Source organism: Sus scrofa, chromosome 13 (assembly GCF_054392235.1).
Source record: "Sus scrofa isolate SSC_HxYL_T2T_F1_AM1 chromosome 13, Sscrofa_HxYL_maternal_Yorkshire_Landrace_v2.0, whole genome shotgun sequence".
Taxonomy (NCBI): Eukaryota; Metazoa; Chordata; class Mammalia; order Artiodactyla; family Suidae; genus Sus; species Sus scrofa.
This window is the reverse complement of record NC_139395.1, coordinates 95161548-95182166: the sequence shown is the minus strand read 5'-3', so window position 1 is coordinate 95182166 and position 20619 is coordinate 95161548. Positions and strand designations below refer to the sequence as shown.

At 49.2% G+C, this 20619-nt stretch overlaps 1 protein-coding gene across 2 annotated transcripts in view; it reads left to right on the top strand.

Moving 5' to 3' along the window:
• RBP1 (retinol binding protein 1) overlaps positions 1-20619 on the top strand; it is a 26206-nt gene extending 5587 nt beyond the window's left edge. For both annotated transcript variants that reach the window (NM_001031789.1, XM_005669882.4), the window contains 2 exon segments: positions 17691-17792; positions 20392-20619. In NM_001031789.1, coding sequence (NP_001026959.1) covers positions 17691-17792; positions 20392-20445 — 156 coding nt within the window. In that variant the 3' untranslated portion in view covers positions 20446-20619.

Genomic DNA, 20619 nt, shown 5'->3' with positions numbered 1-20619 from the left:
CTGGGGCCAGGGCCCGCAATTGGGTTTCAATAAGTGCGCTGGGTGGTTCCGGTGCAGCTAAGCCTTGAGAACCGCCGCTTTGGAGAACAGAAACCTCTCTGTGCCTGTGTCGCTGTAAAAAGTGGAAAACAGTACAGTCAGTGTAGAAGGCCACGGACCGCTGACTGTTTTCATCCATTGTTGGACCCCTGTGGACATTGCAGTCGATACCCAAAACCATTGCAAACGGCTCTGCGGCCTCTGCCCAAGCTGCAGTGTAGAGGGACTCAGGTCTGTGTAGCCTGGGATCACTCAAATTTCCAGTCTCTTCTATTCAGATTCTATTCAGATCTTTACATGAACGCAAGCCGTTAGGGCTGTCATTCAGGTGGAAATGTGTAAAGACAGAGGTCAGCTTTTCTCCCCTGCCTCCTGCAGGCCTGTATCCACTCAGATGAAATCTCAGGCCCAGTTTGAAGCCTGTATTATTTATTGAATCTCGCAGATGTAGGCTTTGGCAGGGTGGGGGACCTTCAAAACGGGAGGCGCTCCCTAACTTCAAATAGTGCTCCCCCCGCCTGGGCCAGGGAGCCCCTCTGCGTGAGGAATGCGCTGCTTCCTGGTTCTCAGCTCCTCCAGCACCAGCAGCTTTCGTGGGAGAAAGACAAGCCCCAGCTGGGAGCCTGGCCCCGCCTGGTGGTGACAGGAGGGCCGTTTGTCATCCCACTATGGACACCAGGTCAGGTTTTCCCTGGAAGAGGCGGCTTTGTTCACTCACCAAGCTGGCACCTCCTCCCAGGCGGAGGCCCCTCCTTTCATATCCTTGAACTCAGGATGACCCCTGCTGCAGAGCCTGCCTTCTGCTTCCAGCCCTCAGCCCTCTGTTTCTTCCTTTGTTTTTATTGTAAAAGAGGAAAAAAAGAATTCAAATGGCACAGGAGAAAGTGGACTGAAAAGGAAAGGACCCCTTCCCCCACTCAGCTTCGTTCCCACTCCCCAGACATTGGCACTGGTACTGTTTCTGGTGGGTGTGCCCAGAAATCGTCCTCAAATACAGAAGCCATCCATCTGGCCGTGTAGCTGTGGATCGGGTAATTGGTCAATATCTAAAGGCAAAAGAGACAAGAAGAGAGGAAGAGAGGGAGCAGGGAGAGTGGGAGAGAGAGCAAGAGGAAGGAAGGGAGGGAGGGGAGAGAAAGAAAAAGAAAGAAAAGAAATGTTCTTCTTTGCCCATTGCTTTTTCACTGGATGATGTTTCTTAGGCATCTTTCCATATTCACATTTAAACGTTTCCTTCCCTTCCATCCCTGACTTAACTTCCATCCATTCATCTACCTAAGCATATATGGTGATACATGAAATCTACTAATCTTCTGTTAATGCTTTGGTTTAAACTCTTGCCTGCATTCTAATCCTATCTTGATTCATTAAAGAGTTTTTTGTTTTTTTTTTTTTTTTTTTTTTTTTTTGGTTCTTATTTTAAAAAGCACAGCACCAATGGCAGAATGAACTCCCTGGGCTGCAGCGCTGAGAATGCCATTGGATTTAGGAGCCTTCTGAGAGCTGCCCCTGCCCAGATCAGGCCCCCAGCATTTGGCTGGGTCCTTTCCAGGAAGGAAACACGGAGTCTCTTTCATGTCTTAGCTCAAGTTCTTTGCCCTTTGAAATCAGTGTCAGCAACATGCTTTTGAGGATTACAAAAAGAATTAAAGCAACCCAAATAAAATTCACAAAGTAGCTTTCAAGAATCACCCTTGCTTGTTAGGTTTTGTTTTTTTGTCAGGCAGGAACAAAGTGGAATAACATGTACTAAATCCTTACTGAGAGCCATGCTGACCCAGATGATTTTAGCACTTTTTCTCTTTTGGTTCCCACAACAAAGGCTGTTTGGTAAATATCTTTATGCCCATTTTACAGATGGGAATCTGAGGCTCCGAGGTGAGGAAGCTTTTCAGCCCAAGGTCACTCAGCCAGTGGATGGTAGATTCTAACTAGTCTATTTATAGAGCTCTGTAACAAGGACTCCCCTGGAGCTCTGCTGAGGGCCAGCCCCTCATTCCTTATTTCCAGCCTCCTTGCAACCAGGAGGTAAGCACAGACAGTGTGGACTGGGCTGGGGCTGTGGAGAAGGAGTGCTGGTGTCGGAGTCAGACATCCGGTTTTGAGTCCTCCGCTGTTACTTAGTTGACAAAATGACCTTAATGACTAGACATGCTGCCTCTGTTTTCACAGCTGCAAAATGGGCATCATGATGGCTATTCCACCTGGCTCACAGCAAATTCTGAGGACCATGGCAATAGCACAGGAGATGGGGCCCTGTGAAGCCACAATACTGTGTACAACAAGGGGGCAAGGCCCTTCTGATACCCTAGGCTGGGGTTGAAGCCTAGTCACTTGGCCAGATGTTTACTGCAGGAGTTATAGCTGTTTGTTTTCCTGACATTACTTATCCTCCAACCAAAGAAGTACCTCCTTTTTTGGAAGAAATGACCCCTACTTGTCTTGTGGGTTCTGGTGAAGCTGCAAATCCCAGTTGTCTCTCCTGGAATGAGCACCTTAAACCAGGTCCACGATAGTGTCCAACTGCCTGTCCTATGATTGTGCATGTGACCTGCACTGGGCCAGTCCTGCATTTCCTGTCACCTTCCATGGTTGCATGCAGGAATCCAACAGAAGGAAAAAATAAGATGAGGCCAGCAGAGAAACAGAAATGAGGGAGAGAGAGAGACAGGAAGAGAAAACTATAGCTTTGGAGGATTGCTGGAACTTCTGACACTTAAGGCCATTCCAAGACTTTTCTTGTGTACTCGAAACTGCCAGTACTGTCCCTTCTTTTTCCCTTAAGCTAGTTGAATGGGTTTCCTGTCATTCATATTGAAAAACATCCTAAGACATTCAAAGGCCATAGCTCATAGGTTCAGAACCATCTGAGTATTTAGAGCAGTAGTGCTCAAACTTGAACTTGTCCCATCCAGAGTTTCTGGTTCAGAAGGTCTGGAGTGGGGATCATGACCTTGTTTTTCTAACAAGTTCCTGGATGATACCGATGCTGTGGGATCAAAGACCACTCTTGTGGTAACTATTAAGAGAAATGAGGAAGTGGGCTGGTCGATGCCCAGGTTTTTGTGATATTCTTATCATGACTTACTGTAATAAGGCTGTGCTGGGTTAAGGTGCCCAGTTATGGTGGATAAATTAGAGTGGAGAGATGCAGTCCAGTCCCTGTGGATAGAGTTTGCCTGGGGTCACCAAACTTGCAGAAGCCCATGATGATTTGCACCTGAGGGTCCAAGTAAGTGATACCAGTAGTACGTGCAGCTGGACAAGTATGAGATACCCCAGAGCAATTCAGAGGCTTGGCTTTGAGGATGGACCTGGATTTGACTCCTGGGTCCACCTTCCAGCTGTGTTTTCTTGGGGAAGTGACTCTATCCTTCTGGGCCTCAGTATCGTCATTTGTAAAAAGGAGCCAGAGGTAGCACCACTGCTGGAATTGTTGTGAAAATTAAAAGTGGACCAGTAATGAATTTCTTCATATTTCTATTGCTTTGCAACAAACCACTCCAAAAGTTAGTGCTCCAAAACGATAACAGCTATTTATTTTCTTCACAAATCTGCAGTTTGGGCAGGGCTCAAAGAGGATGGTTTGCCCCCGCTGCTTGCCACGTCCAGGAGGCAGTAGAGGGTCCACTTTCCAGGTGGCTCATTCATACTTGCTCTCTGCTGGCTGCTTGAGCTTCCTCACAACATGGCAGCTGTGTTCCAAGAATCAGAGGGCCAAGAGAATAAGGCAGCCCTGTGTGACATTCTTACAATCTACTTAGCCTCTGAAGCCGTATAGTAAGAGTTTTTCCATACTGTGTTGGTTGAAACAGTTGTAAAGGCCCACCCATCTTCCCCAGGGGAGAGGACATGGATTCCACATTTCACTGGGGACATGGCAAGTTTCTAGAAGAACATGTAGGGTGGAAGATAAAAAGTTCCGTGTGGGAGTTCCCGTCGTGGCGCAGTGGTTAACGAATCCGACTAGGAACCATGAGGTTGCGGGTTCGATCCCTGCCCTTGCTCAGCGGGTTAACGATCCGGCGTTGCCGTGAGCTGTGGTGTGGGTTGCAGACACGACTCGGATCCTGTGTTGCTGTGGCTCTGGAGTAGGCCGGTGACTACAGCTCCAATTTGACCCCTAGCCTGGGAGGAACCTCCATATGCCGCGGGGGCAGCCCAAGAAATAGCAAAAAGACAAAAAAAAAAAAAGTTCCACGTGGCTCAGCAGGTTAAGGACCTGATGTTGTCTTTGTGAGGATGGGGGTTCAATCCCTGGCCTTGCTCAGTGGATTAAGGATCCGGCTTTGCCTCAAGTCGTGGCATAAGTCACAGATGCTGCTCAGATCTGGCAGTGCTGTGGCTGTGGCATAGACTGCAGCTATGGCTCCGATTTGACTCCTAGCCTGGGAACCTCCACATGCTGCAGTTGCAACCCTAAAAATGGAAGAAGAAAAAAAAAAGTTCCATGTGCTCTGTGCATGCCATGACCACAGTGCCTGGCATATAGTGAGTGTGCAGTAGGAGTTGGAACATTATTTTCTGGCTGAAGCTTGAAGGTCTGTCAGGGCTGGGCTCCTGTTTCTGACTAATCTTGAGTAGCAGAGAGCCCACAGGGATTCTCTTGGGGGTGGGAGAGGTTGTGTAGTGCCTGGAGCTGGGCCTCTGCAGGCAGGGCTGGAACTCCACCACCCTAGGCCTCTTGCCACCCAAGGCAGGCCCTGCATGGGAGGCTGGCATGTGGGTTGAAGGTGAAAAGGTTGGCCTGAGAGTGTTGGGAGTGGACCAGCACTTCGCTTTCAACCCACACTCACTTCCTGAAGTCCCAGATAGACGGGTCTGAACAGCAGCTAAATCACACTGTGCTTGTGAGCTCAGCACAGGAGCCTCCTTTTCACTGGTTTATCTTCCCAGTCTAAGGATTGCCAGGCTCTCATTGTGAACCCAGACCCCTGGCTGGGCTGCACAGGACCTGCAACCAGGAGACCCCCTCTCCTCTAGGCACCCAGAGGCTGTAAAGGTGACTCCCATTAGGGTCCCCTTTCTCCATGTAAGTCCCCCCTAGAAACCAGCACCTGCAGCCTGGGTCCTACTGTTCAGGTTTCACATGGACTCAGGGATTTATTCCTGTTTGACTTGGAGTTGACTGTAAACTCTTTGGACAAGACTGTGCCTGATTCACAATGATTTCTTTCCTGGGAAGCATTTTGTAGCTGCCTCTGTTGTATAAACTGAGTTGTGCTAGAGCATGCATGGGCGCATACACACCCCACCCCACACACCCAATACCCTTGTCCTCAAAGAGGAGCCCTGGTCACCTGCCCCTGCTGCCTGAAGTTCCACCATTAGAGCACATTTATTTTTGTTAAATATCCAATGACTTTTCTCCATGTTTCCTTTAATATGCAAATACCTTAGAATGCTGGCTGTCTTTAGACAAAGACAGTAATAAGTCTCCCTTTTTTTCTTCCCTCTCTCTCATCCTTCCCTTCATTTCTTCCATCTTTCCTTCCTCCCCCTCCCCCTTCCTCCCTTCCTTCTCTCCTGACTGGAGGGCCCCTACAGCCTAGGAATATTCTGGGGAAGAATTATGTAAACAAGATGAGCCTGAAGAGCAGGCAGTTAGGGCTGGTGCAGAACCCAGTCTGCAAAGCCCATCTTTGCAAAAGCAGCAGTGGCCCTGCACTCAGAAACTGAGGGCAGGGTGGGATGGTGGAAATCCCAACTGACAGTGTGCAGTGAGTCAGAAAAATCATCTTACTCATTGACTCAGAGATCCCACTTATGGGATTATATTCTGGGAGAATCATTCAAAAGAGAAAAAGCTGTATGTATTTGTACAGAGCTATCTGCTGGAGCTGTGTGATAATAATCCTCAGTGACCAGTGACTGCATAGGCGGAGCCCCCCTCTGAAGGCTCTGATGTGGCAGGCCCTGCCCTGGTGCTTTGCACTAAGTATTCCACCCTCCAAGCATCCTGTAGGGCAGAGGGGCGACCATCCAACTTTACAGACAGGGACCCGAGGTCCAGCCAGGTTCCCACTCCTGGTTACACATGGATCCAACTTCAGATCTCTCTGACTCCCAGCTTTGTGTGATTTGTTTATAGAACAGGCTGCCTCCAGCTGAGTCCCTAAATGCCCCCAAACCACAAGCCATTAGAGTGACTGTGGATTTTTAATTCCACAGACCACTACATAGCTATGAAAGTGATCACTGTGAAGATAAATGGAAAGTATTTACGGGCAATCAGCCCACAAGTTATATAGATTCTGCTTTTTGTATCTCTCTCCCCTCTCTCCACCTTTTGAGTATCTCTCGCCTGTAATGATAGTAACAGTTAATGTCTCTTGTGCTTACTATGTGCCAGGCTCAGCGCTCTCCATGGAGAATTTCATTACTCCAATATCTTTGTATCGATCTCCCTTCTACCATCCTTCACATTCTAACAAGGGAAACTGAGCATCCTACTCCCCAGCTCAAAACCCACAGAGGCTCCTCAGAGCTGACCAGCAAAGGCCAGATGGCATTGAGGACCTCAGGAGTAGTGGCACCTGCCTCCCCAGCCCCACCCCTCCCTCACACCCTATGCCTGGCCCCATCCCTCCTTTTGGAGATGTCTTCACTTGCCACACCCTCTGCCCACTTCCCTGGGATAAGTCCCCTGCCTCCTCTCCCTGGGAGGATAATTACTTACTGGCCAAAACCAGCCCAGGCTTGACTGCTCCATTGACCTTGTCCTGACTCCCGGTCCCCCCTCAACCTCTCCTTTGCCTCACTGTCCCTCTCTCTTGGTGCTGCTTCTAGGGACCCTGTGATGCTCGTCAGTGCATTTGAGATTCTAGATGGTGGGATGCACACCTTTGAATCTCTAGCGCCCAGCACAGTGGGCCAAGCATGCTTGTCCAATGAGTGTTCAGTAAAAACAGCAGAACCTCAAACTGTGTGAGTGCCAGTCATTGATCATATGGCTTCAAGATCCACTTGCTGTTAAAGAATAGCTCATGGGAAGTTCCCTGGTGGCTCAACGAGTTAAGGATCTGGCATTATCACTTGCTGCAGTTATAGGTTCGATCCCTGGCCTGGGAACTTTATGCCTTCCATGAGCATGGCCAGAAAAAGAAGAAGAAACTAGATTTTTTAAAAAAAGGAGGAGTTCCCTCTGTGCTACAGTGGGATTGGCAGCCTCTCTATAGCACCAGACTGCCCAGTTGATCCCCACCCCAGCACAGTGGGTCAAGGGCATGGATGGCAACCGCAGCCAGCTCCCATCTGACACCTGGCCTGGGAATTCCATATGCTGTGGGGTGGCCAAAAAAAAAAAAAAAAAAAAGGCCTGGATTTTCCATCATACCATGTTTGGCTGGTTGGAACCACATAGATACAAAATGAGGAAGAAGAGATGCTGGCAAATTCTTTCACATTCCACAGGGAGTATCACACCCTGAGAGTCCAGCTAGGCAAGGCACATTTAGAAGCCTCACGCATGTAGCCCCTGACCTCCCTGTATCTGTGGAGGCTGTTTCCTCTGCCTGGGATTCCCTCATTCCTCTTTTCCTATTTCTACTTCTTAACCTAACTCTCATGATATTTCTTGGTGTCGATTTCAGCATTGCCTCCTCCAGGAAGCTTTTCCTGATGGACCTCTGTCCCCACGTCAGAGGCTGATGAGATGCCTTCCCATTTCCATAATTACCGTCACCTGCCTCTACCCAGCACTCATCATTCTGCTGGAATTCTCTGTCTGCCTGTCTTTTTCTCTGATAGTCTGTGAGCTCTTGAGAGCAGAGTCCTCACCTTACCTGCCTCTATTTCCAGTGCTTGAGGCTGGTGTGCAGGTGTGGAACTCACATTTACCAAATGTTTCCTTATGTGGAACCGTGCTGCAAAATCTTACTGCTCATACAAGAGTCCGCTTAGATCAGGGAACTGCAGAGTCCAGTAGACAGAGCCTAGACCCTGGGGTCAGCTCTCATCTCTCCACTTTATGGCTGGGTGACTTTAAAGCCTCAGTCTCCACATCTGTAAATTGGTGAGAAGTGTAACCAGGAGGTTACTGAGAACCAGGAGGTTTAAGGAATCATCTTGATATGACCCGTGCTTTAACACCCTGCCCAGCACATAGTGGGTGTTCAATATATGACATTAAGGTGATGTTGGGGACAGTGATAATGACAGTGATGCTATTACTTCCTCTAGGAAGTTTCTAGCACACAATACGCAGGCAGCGTGGATGCCGGTTTTCAGGACTGCCTTCTCTCCAGGCGGAGCTGCCCCATGGCAGAGCCTTGGTCCAGCCCAACCTTAGGGCCACATGGTGCTGGGCCCCTAGACCAACTGAGCCCAGGTCCACAGGAGCCCTTCAACCTTCTCCAGCCTCGCCCTTTCCCCATCTGGATATTTGGCCCTATGGGGCCTTGTGCATTCTGGTGGTTTGTTGTTTCAAAATTACTCCTGGGCATTTCCTGGAATGTTTAAGGAATTGAAAAAATGACTCGGTCAGGCTCAGTCTGAACATTTTATCATTTTGTTTGTGTTAAGAATCGTCTTATCATTTTCTGTTCTCTTCTTCACGGTATTGGAATCCCATTTGCCTGTGCCTACAAAGGCCTGCTTGTGGCCTCACTGGTCTGTAGCTGTTGCTGTTAACAGCTTTTGTGTGTCTAATTACTCGCTCATGTTTTAAGGCCTTCTTAATCTAGTTTTAATCTGCTTTTCGAGTGAATCAGCTTTTTCCCTGAATGTGCTGCTTTTAGGTCATTGCCAGCTCCCCTGGAAATGAATGAGAAAAAAAACAAACCCTTGCTCCCTCAGCCTGGCCTCCCAGACAGGGCAGCTTGTGAACACAGCCGGAAAGAACTGAGTTCAGGTGATGGCTCAGCCCTGAACCCTGAGGTGGCCTGAGCAGGTTGTATAATTTAGAACCTAATTTTGATCAACTCTAATGCTTGAAAGTGAAGTGAAATGCGATGGAAAGCTCCCAGCATCTCACCTGGCACTTGGCAGGTTCTCAGTTACCTTCCCTGCTCGTCCTTCCCATCCACTCATTTATGAAAGAGACACCAGAGGCCAAGAACCTTCTCCTCCCAGAAACCCTCAAAGGGCGAAGCACACTTTAACATCAAGCTCGAGGAGGAATGGCTGGTTTGTATCTTTTAGCAATTCACATCACATGTAGAAAGTGTCTAGTCCCTGTCTGGTTTTTCCATTTCCCCCTTAAATTTAAAGAGCACAGGCTTTGGAGTCAGAGCTGGATCAGTCCTGGCCCTGCCTTCTGCAGGCAGGACCACCATGGACAAGACCTCCTCTCTTATGACCTGGCTCTGGACCCACCGCAACAATAAGGTGCAGTTCCAGCCCTGCAGGGGTGGCTCTGCAAGCAGAGGGCCTCCCAGAGCTGGGTGGGTGAGTGCGGGGCAAGGGAGAGGGGGGGAATCACTGATCCATCTTCCCTGGCTCTGCTCGTGGACTTGGATGTTTCGGGCATGTGGGAGCTTTAGGGAACATCACAGATTCCTGACAGCCAAGTTGAATCCCCTGTTTGTGGTTCGTGCCAGGTCATGGCCAAGAGATGGGTCCATTTAGTGGGAATGGTCTGTCACTCCTAGTATAGGTCACTCCTCCAAGGTGAGGGGCCTTGAGGCTTCCTGGGAACCAGCTCCCCTGGGCTGCCTGTGGGAGCTGAGTTTTCTGTGTCACCCCAATGCCAGCTGGGGTTTCTGAGTGGTCAGGAGAGCTGGATAATGGCTTTTGAAGTGACAGTCTGAAGTGACAGTCTTCATCTTTTGGTGCATGTGTTTCTGGGAAAGCTGCTGACAAAGCCAAAGTGTTGGAGTTGTTCGTTTTCAGCAGAGAAGTTAGCCTGGCTTGGCTTCGCATCCAGCTGCCCTGGGCCCCAGTTTGCAGACTTCAGATGGTGTGAGAATTACTGTCAGAGGGGCGTTGAAGGTGGCCATACCTTCCCCTTGTGCTTGGGTTTGTCTGGGCTTCATTTCTGAGGTGGATTCCCAGAGCCCCTGGGCGGGGTGGGGATGGGGGTGGGGACAGCACTGCCTATCCTTGTGGCCTGTTCCACGCCTGCCTCGGCCCTTTCTGGCAGCTGCCTTACCATGTCACTTGAGAAGCATCAGAAGCATCCTCTTGCCTGAAATTCCCTCACTTGGCCCTGATTAAATGGATTAAGCAGTGCCGAGTGTCCAAGCTGGGAAACTAAATTAAATGACCTCTCGAAGGCCCTTTCAGATCTGCATTCACAGGGCAAGCGGAGCTTTGTCCCAGGCTTCACTGCACCTGGTCTGGTGAGGGTGGCTGGCTGCTCACCACAGGGGGAGGTCCCAGAATGAGGCTTTGGTTCCTGGGAAGGTTATTATCAGAAGCTGTGTTTTATGTCACGAGAAAACGAGTGACCACTGTTTGCTACCTCGTCCCCTCCCAACCTTCCTTCTTCTTTCCTCCCATTTGTTTGTAGGTGACCATCCTCCTCCATGACTCCCCCTTTTCTGTTCTGAGATCAAATCTGATCCTCTAGGAAACAGCTGGTTTATTCCCACAGGAAACAAAGCTTAAAAAGAAATCCCGAGTTCCCATTGTGGCTCAGCGGGTTAAGAACCTGACAGTGTCCCTGAGGATGTGGGCTGAGGATCTGGCATTGCTGTGGTTGTGGCATAGGTTGCAGATGCGGCTCAGATCTGGCGTTGCCGTGGCTGTGGCATATGTAGTAGCTCCGATTCAGACCCCTAGCCCGGGAACCTCCATGTGCCCCAGGAGGTTTATTTAAATTTATATTTAAGGGATTCCCATTGTGGCTCAGTGGTTAACGAATCTGACTAGTATCCATGAGGATGCAGGTTTGATCTCTGGCCTCATTCAGTGGGTTAAGGATCTGGTGTTGCCGTGAGCTGTGGTGTAGGTCACAGACGCAGCTCAGATCCCATGTTGCTGTAGCTGTGGTGTAGGCTGGCAGCTGTAGCCCCGATTCGGAGCCTAGCCTGGGAACTTCCATATACCGTGGATGTGGCCCTAAAAAGGCAAAAAAAAAAAATTATATTTAAAAAAATAAAAAAGAAGGAAAAAAATAAAAATCCATGCCCACCAAATGTTAACATGGAAGAGCAAAGTGGGAGAACTAAATTGCGTTTTCAGAGCCGTCAGAGCTGTCAGTGGGGAGTCTCAACCAGATCTTCTGCCTAAACAAAGACTAATTAAATTTTAGGGGAAGCAGACCTTGAAGGGCTCCTGGGCACCTGGCTCAGCAGGCAGCCTCTGCAGGGGCTTCTCTTGGATGCAGGTCTCCTGGAAGGGAAGGAGCTTCTGAAACATTTAGCCATAGTGACTGGCACATCCATCACTTCTTCACAGGCCTCCAACTTTTTTTTTTTTTTTTTTTTTTTTTGTCTTTTTGCCATTTCTTGGGCCGCTTCCGCGACATGTGGACGTTCCCAGGCTAGGGGTCGAATCGGAGCTGTAGCCACCGGCCCACACCAGAGCCACAGCAACGCGGGATCCAAGCCGCATCTGCGACCTACACCACAGCTCACGGCAACGCCGGATCGTTAACCCACTGAGCAAGGGCAGGGACCGAACCCGCAACCTCATGGTTCCTAGTTGGATTCGTTAACCACTGTGCCACAACAGGAACTCCCAACATTTTTTTTTTTAAGGCTTTAGTTATCACTCAACTTCAACAAACCCCATCATTATCTATGCTCTGGACATCCTGATTGCTGTTACCTAGGGCCTCATATGCCAGCCCCATGCCTTTTATGTGTATTTTCTCTCATCCTCAGCATAAGCTGGTAAAGTAGCTCTTGCAGTTATCCAAAGCCAGTTAACCAGCCACCCCAAAATGTAACACATTAAAACAACCACCATTTACTCTCATGATTCTGTGGATTGATTGGGTGTTCAGGGCGCCACATGACTGCGCTCAGCTGAAGGCTCAGTTGGGGTACCTCAGTTCTCTGGCAGTGACTTCTGTTTCTCATCCTCTGGGGCTTCTCTTGTGGCCTTTCGCTCCAGCGGAATAGCCTGGACTTCCTTAAAGCACAGTAGCTCAGTTCCAAGAGGGGAAGGTCTTGAGAGGATGAGCCCTCAGCACACAAGTGCTTTTGAAAGTCCTGCTTGTGTTGTACTTGGGTCTGTCCCATTGGCCAAAGCAAGTCACACAGTGTGGGAGGGGGCTTCACAAGGGCATGAATGTCGTGTGATCCACTGGGAGCCCCATGGAACGGTCTGCCACAATAGGTACCATGAATCCTTCTTCTGCAGTCGAGGGCATGGAGGCTCTGAGGGGTAAGTCATTGCCCAAGGTCATTCTGCACAGCTAGGGACAGAGGGCCCAAGTGTGCTGTCTCCAAGGAACTTGTTCTGTGCTGACAATACTGGGTCAACATGATGGGGGTGGGAGGGGTCAGGCATCAGGAGCGCAGTGTAAATAACAGCTGAGCTTCTCACCTCTTTAACCCAGAGGACAGAATTCCCTGGCCCACTGGTGAGTGTTCTGCCTAGCAGATTGGAGCCACAGAGCTGCGTGAAGGCACAGGCAGCACTGGGAGGCATTGAAAACTTGCTCAAGGCCATGGTTCCTGTAATAGTCTGGATCTGTGCCTTGTCTGCCCCCAGCCTCATTCCCTCTGCCTCCATCAGCACTGGTCTGCTTCTCCTTATTCACTCTGTTTGCAATGCCATCCCCCTTAAGAAAACTAGCTGTTTCCTATGAGAATGAGGACCCTCCTGAGCACTACAGCTCCTGTGTCCTCCCAACCCCAGCACCTGCCACTGTGGTGGTAACTGCCTGTCCCTTCTCTGTTTGCCCTTCTCTGTGGTGATCTCTTAGGGCAGAAGCTTCAGGACCCATCGCTGGCTCCCAGCACCCACACCCAGCAATGGTTGGGCTGAACTAAAGGCTGTTCCTCCTGGAGGCCCCTCAAAGTCTTAATATAATGCCTAGATTTTCTCTGCAGCACTCCCCTAAACTTACCAGACATATGCTGGGTGCCTTGCCCTGGGCTGGGAGACATGGGGCCACTGAGTCATGCAAGGCCCAGATTCCAGTCCAAATTCTTTTCCTCATTAGCTGGGTGATACTGAGAAAGTCAGTTAACCTCTCTGAGCTCACTCTCACTCCCACCCTCAGCCTCGTATCCAGTATAGACAAGAATAGTCTCTTTTCTGTCCAATTCATCCTGGTTCAAGGGTCAATAGGAACTCAGGGCTGAGAAAGTGCCTCCTCTGGAAACTGACATAGCATTTGCATGTTAAGAGTTCTTCTCCTAAAGGGTCTCATTTGTAGGGATCTAAGAAAGAGTTCTCCACACTGAAAAAGCCTTCCACTCCCAGAATCCCTTGATCTATCCTGATGCCTGAAATTGTGCCATCCAGCATTCTTTTGGCAGGGTATTTGTATTATCTCTATCCAAATGGTCCCCGTGCAAAGATGTCACATGATGTGGAAAAGGTAACATGTTAGCACAGGAGCAAAGCCTGTTTTACCATTAATGAGCATCTCTTGCGTGCTCCTTCTCTGACATTGATGTAGGAAGGTAAGCAGGTGTGAGCCTTCTGGAGATCAAGGTGGCGATATCAAAAGCCTTAAAAATATGTCCATTCTTTCACGCAACAGTCTTCCTCTGGAAACTGAGTCTAAAGAAACATTGTGTTCAAAGCAAGGAAGTCTCATTTATAACAGCACAGAAAAAAACGAAATGTTCAAGAATACGTAATGGGCTAACTAATTGTATGTATGTACAATAAAATACTACAGGACTGGCTTCATGGGCTTGTGACCAGTGCAGTCCCACAGGCTCTTGCACCCAGAAAGGCCCCTCGCTTGGTTTAATGCTCTGCTGTCACTGTCTTTAAATTCTTAAATCATTTTTTAAAAAGGAGCACCTCATTTTCATTTTATGTCGGGCCCCATGAATTATGTAGTTATTTCCTGAATACCAACCATATAACAACTGAAATAATGCTTATGGAGAATATTTAAGTGGAAAATTGCTTTTATTAAATGAGAAAACTACAGTACAAAACCATATAAATGATGTAACTATACCATTATAAATGATACAATTCTAATTAAAAAAAATACACCATACACATACATTTATATGTATATCGATAGATGGAAAGGCTGGACAGAAATACACTAAAATGTTAGAATAATTATCTCTGAAGAAGCAAGATTACAGGTATTCTTTTTACTACTATGATCTATTTTGAGCATTTCTCACATTTTCCAGGACAGAGGGTATGAATATGCTCATCAACTCATATTTCCAGAGAGACCGAGATGTATATATGGTAACTGAGAACCAGTGATTCTCTCTTGGCCTCTGAGTCTGATGCCCGGGCTATGTGTGCTGGGTAGCCTTCCGAATAAACACATGAAGACAAACTTAGCTGATGAGGAAGCCAAGTACTCTTATGAGATCCTAGAAATTGAAGGACCGGGAGTTCCCCTCATGGCTCAGTGGAAATGAATCTATCTAGTAGCCATGAGGACGCAGGTTCGATCCCTGGCCTCACTCAGTGGGTTAGGATCTAGCATTGCCATGAGCTGTGATGTAGGTCACAGATGCAGCTAAGATCTAGCCTTGCTGTGGCTGTGGTGTAGGCCAGCAGCTACAGCTCCCATTAGATCCCTAGCCTGGGAACCTCTGCATGCCCATATGCCACGGGTGCGGCCCTAAAAAGCAAAAAAAAGAAAAGAAAAGAAATTGGAGGACAGTCTGATTTTTCAGTACCCACTTCACTTCATAGACTGGATGTGAACAAGGCGCCCAGTGAATGGGCATCTGGTCTGTGGCTTAAGGTCATCAGCGGTCTTTACCTGTGACCCACCTCATCCACCTTTAATTTCATTCTGCTCCAACTTGGAGATGGGAACTTCCTTCTGGCTTGGGGCTGGGCGTGTACCCCGAGTGACCTCCAGACTAGTGAGAGGAGCCACCCCCACGCCTCAGTCTCCTGTGTCCTTCTGGTTCCGGTTCTGGGAGTAGAGGGCAGATTGATTCCTGTGCAAAGCTAGCGGAACACTGGCTCCACCTGTCTCCGCCTTGAGCACATCTCTCATGGCAGGCTTCATCCCAGCAATAGAGGGTGATGGAGATTATCAAGCGTTGGCTGGTGACTGGGAGTTGGGGAGGCAGGGGGGAGGTGGCCCTCCTGTAGGGAGTGGTCCTCTGCACACACATTTCCCAGCCCCCTCCTTCTCTCCTGAGTCCTATCAGGCTGTTGCTGACTGTCCTCTCAGCTGAGCTTGGCAAGAACACAAGAATCCTAGAACCTTACCTCTGTAAAGCTGAGGCCTCCTGAATTCATGGCCTCTGACCCCTCATATGACAGATGGGAATGCCAGGAGTCCAGAGGAGTAAACTTGCTCAGAGCCACACAGTGATGGGCAGATGGGGTTCTAATCTCTACAGAGGGAGGCAGGGCTCATGTGGAACTGTTGCTGAAACCTGGCCTCTCTCTGCCATTGCTGAATAGAAACACAGAGACAGAGTTTTGGGTGAAGGAGAAAAAGATGGCTTCATTGCTTTGCCAGGCAAAGGGGGCAATAGCAAGCTAACACCTTAAAGACTGTGCCCCCTTTGGGAGAGATTAGGAGGTGGTTTTATAGTTTGGGGAATGGAAAATAGGGCCCCAGATAAGGATCAGGGTAGAGGCAAGCTTTCTTTGTCTGTTGTATTTCAAAGCTGGTGTTTAGTGGCTCCAGGACTGGTTCTGGTGGTCCTTCCCAGAATGAAGAATGCTTCATCAGCAGAACCTCCAGCAAACCTCTTGCATTTGCTGGAGGTTTTAGTTCTGCAGAAAGGCTCAAAGATATTGTTATGTGTATTCCTTGAGGAGGAACCAGGACCCTGCCCCAAGGCTGCACTATTGTCTCTTGACTGCTCCTCCCAGATCTCTGCATCCCCTCCCTTCCGTTATTAGCAGCTGCCCTCTGCAACTCAGGGAGGGTCATGGAGTCTGAAGTTTATGCCCTAAAAAAAAAGAAATGGGAGTTCCCGTCGTGGCTCAGTGGTTAAGGAACCCGACTAGTATACATGACGATGCAGGTTTTTTGTTTTTGTTTTTGTTTTTGTTTTTGTTTTTGTTTTTCCACTGTACAGCACGGGGACCAAGTTACACATACATGTATTTTTTTTTGATCCCTGGCATATCTCAGTGGGTTAAGGATCATGTTGCCATGAGCTGTGGTGTAGGTTGCAGACACCACTCAGATCCTGCTTTGCTATGGCTGTGGTGTAGGCGGGCAGCTGTAGCTTCGACTGGATCCCTAGCCTGGGAACCTTCATATGCTGTGGGTGTGTCCCTAAAAAGACAAAATAAAATAAAATAAAATAAACAAGAAATGGAGTACACAGAAAGGCTTGTGTGCCGAGAAGCCCTGCAGGGCCCTGCTTGGTTACAGAACTGCTCCATGTGGAGGGGAGGTGGGTAGCAGCAGATGTGGGGAGATGTCCGTTGCACATGTGTCCCAGTCTAGACCATGAGCCCCTGGGCCATCTCCCATCTAAATTCCAGCACCTGGAGCCCTGCGTTTCTGAGTGGGCCCATGTGCACTGGCTGGGCCTCTCCCTGCTCTCTGTCTATACTTGGCAGGGCTTACGGGGCTCAGGGAAGATGTGAGGGCTGTAAGGTGGGGAAGGGATGGTGGCCAGACCGCAAGTGCAGACTGAGAGCATTCTGTTTCCCCTGTGGTACCCTGGAGTCTGGAACCCACCTGAGGAGCTCGCTCAGCATGCCTTATGCTGTCCCGCCTCAGTGCCTTTGTCTCATGGTGGTCCACCTGGAACCCCTCTCCCTCAGCATCTGCTTTTCTTTGCTTCTGTTCTGATCGCTTGCCCTTCAAGGCCCAGGTCTGGTGCCTCCTCCTCCCAGAGCCTACCTTTTCCTGACTCTCACTTGGGCTCCTGCAGCCTTTACTCTGTGACCCTGGTGATGTCGGGTGCCTAGAGAGACAGGGTAGTCCAGTGGGGAGGGGGACCTCAGAGACCCACAGACCCATGTTCTGACCTGGCTCTGCCATTGACACCTGGGTGAACTTGGCAAGTCCCTTAGTCTGATCTGTAGAACAGAGATGCCAACCCACACTCCAAAGGGACAGTCATGAGGGTTCCGAGTCAGCACAGAGTGCCTGGGAGAGTCATTCTTTGTACCTAAAGCTGGTGATTTATATCTAAGGTCATTCTCAGGCAGTGAAAAGCTCTTTGAGGCAAAGAGAGGGGTCTTTTTGGTGTCCCAAGACCTTGCAAAGATTGAAACTAGAAAGGAAGGGAGGGAGGGAGGGAAGGAGGGAGGAAGGGAGGTAGGAAAGTGAATGAATGAATGAGTGCCTGGGGATGACCACTGAGATGCAAGCCAGCCGCCCGAACACCCCCCAACACCCAGTGTGTGCTCCTCCCTTCCCAGCCCCATTCTCTGCACTTGCACTGACAGCCCTACCCCAGTGACTTTTCTCTCCTGATTACACATTTAAATGAAATTTATGAAGGTTTTTATAAATTTGAAAACTGATTTACATGCTTTAATAAGAGCATGTGATGGACAAGGAGCATGAGGCTGCAAATTTTCTATAATGAAATTGACTGGAGTACACCCTAGATTCTCAAGATTGGGGCTGCTGGCCCCAGACTGACAACTGTGTTTTTTGTGCTTGGCAGACCACAGTGAGCTGGGATGGGGACAAGCTCGAGTGTGTGCAGAAGGGTGAGAAGGAGGGACGTGGCTGGACCCAGTGGATTGAAGGTGACGAGCTGCACCTGGTAGGTTCCTGGGGTGGGGGTGGGGGTGGGTGGGGTAAGCCAAGCTGGGCCTTGGTTCTGCTCTGAAGGTTCTCTTCCAAGGCCCTGGAGAAGATGCTTGAGCGATTTTAAAAAATGAGCATTGTGTTTGCAATGTCTAGGCTGACCCATTAGTCCAATCAGAGGGAGGAGGTGCATCCATTAAGCATCAGATGTGGAGCTAAGCCCTTGACATTCCATATCTCTTTCCATTGTCTCAGCAGCCCTATGGGCCAGGTACCACTATGGTTCTTATTTTGGAGATGACACAGAGGCTCATATCCAAGTAACACAGCTAGAAAATGGCACAACTGGGAGTTCCCATCGTGGCACAGTGGAAACGAATCCGACTAGGAACCATGAGGTTGCGGGTTCGATCCCTGGCCTCGCTAAGTGGGTTAAGGATCCAGCATTGCTGTGAGCTGTGGTGTAAGTCGCAGACACTGCTGGGATCTGGCGTTGGCTGTGGCGTAGACTAGCAGCTACAGCTCCAATTAGATCCCTAGCCTGGGAACCTCCATTCACTGTGGGTACGGTCCTAAAAAAAGATGAAAGACAAAAAAAAAAAAAAAAGAGAGAGAGAATGGCAGAACTAAAATGTGTTTCCAAATGCTGTCTCTATTTACCATGCCAATTTGTAGCAAGCCAGAACCAGGGTGAGTTCTCTAAGCTTCAAGACACTATCTTGCTACCCCCAAACAGGTTTGCCTCTTGGTTGCTGTTGAACCAAAAGATACAGCCAAGCCAAAGAGCAAAAGAAGGAAGTATTTATTACTTGCAACAAGGCGAGCATTGGGGGACTTTCCCAAAGCACTGTCTCCCAGAACAGCCAAACTGGGGAAGTTTTAAGCTAACTTGAAGGGGCTTGATCAGAGAATTCAACATAGTATTGTGACAAAGCCCAAGCCTTTGGTTGAAGTCACAAGGGTCAGAAAATGTCAACATCATAATTCCATCTTCCACCTGTTTAGGGACCTTGGGTCCAGCAGAACTCAAAGATATATTATGTATGTCCCTTAAGGAAGAACCAGGGCTCTATTTTATCCCTGTACTGTTGTTTCTTGAGTTCTTTTCTTCGGTTCCTGCATTCCTTCACTTCCCTTAAGATTATTAGTTACTGAGACTCGTTCAAGAGCAAGTAGGGTGGCCAGGCTTAGATCACAAAATGGCTTAGGCCAAAAATGGCTTCTGGTATGGCTGGGGCCCTCCTCCCTTCTCTGCTCTCAATCTCAGCGATCTAGGTTGAGGGAGGAGAAGCCTCTCTCGACACAGGTGTCCAACCCACTCACCCTGTCCTCCAGCTCAGGACCTCACCCATTTCTACTCCATCCATTGTCTGGGAAAAGCACTCCCAAATTCAGAGAAGGGGACTTAGTCCCGGGAGCGCTAAAATAGCACATGCTCCCAGCGCTGAGACCTTTCATCACGCCTTCTGCCCCCTTGGAACTCCCGGCTACCTTCCTTCTGAGAAGGGAACCTGGTCCAGGCAACCTGGGTTCTATTCTGACTCGCTGGGTCCTTTGGGTCGGAGCTGCCTTCCTTCCCTCAACCTCAGCTGCAAAATACCATCCTACCACATAGGGCTTCTGCCAAGTTCAGGGTCTGCAAGAGCTTCAGGACGTGTGAGCATTGAGAAGAGGCACAAGGGCATCCTATTCGGAGGCAACTTAGGCTGACACGGAGCCCGGGCTGCATTGCCTAACCTTGAGCCAGTCTCCTTCATGGGCCTCTGTTTCCTCAGCTGCACAGCAATGAGAGTAGATCCTGTGCTCTCCAGCGGCCCTAGGCTCAGCAGTTCTGTGGCTTTTTGCCAGAGGTTGCAAAGTGAGAGCCACAGGCCTCTTTTATTTGGCCATCCATGGTCTTCAAACTTCTTTAGCCAACAGTTTAAAAATTAGGAGATGTTATATAAATATCCAGCCTCCTTCATGGAAAAAAAAAAAAACAAAATCTTGGACGATGTGGCAGCTGTGTGCTGTCATTCTCATTGGCAACACTCAGCAGGGGCTGCCCTGTTGCATTTTAGTACTACCTGGGTGCTTTTAATAATAACAATTCTGGGACTCCACCTGCTGAGATACTGATGTAAGTGGTCTAGCTGGCGAGCCAGGCATTTTACAAACTCCCCAGGTAACTCCAACATGCAGTGGAAGCTTGGATCCACCATGCTGGTTTGCACCCCTTGTCTGTGGTGACCCACTGAACGCTTTGGTAGTTGAGCTTGTGTCTGGCCTTGACTCTGACCTGGGCTCAGGCCTGACATTCTTGAAGCCTCTTGGCTTCTTAAGGGTGATGGGAGAGAGGATGCAGCAGGTGCTGTTGTTCAGCTCAGAGCCACATCTGTCTCCCAGCCAGCTCTGTCCACAGTGCATTGCAGGGCCTGGTGTGCACTGCTCCGGTTCAACCAACTCTCCAAGGAATTGGTGAGTTCAGACCGACTCTCCAAGGAATTGATGAGTTCAGACCAACTCCTGGGGGAAAGTAGCAGCCACAGAGTATTTCAGAGCTCCTGCCCCTGGATGCACTGAGCGCCACATGTGACCTCGCTTCAGCCAATGACAAGAATCTGGTTTTGTTTCAGGAGATGAGAGTGCAGGGCGTGGTCTGCAAGCAAGTGTTCAAAAAGGTGAACTGAAGCCTGAGCAGACCTCAGTCTCAAGGAATGAGTGACATGGATGAAGGGGCCAGGGTCCCCCCTCTCTGCACAGCATGGGGCAGAGATGTCCAGCCACCCCTCTCTGTTAGCAGAATCTGTCACTTGCCCTTTTCTTCAAACAAAGCCATCCTAATAAAAGTGGTCTCTGCTCAA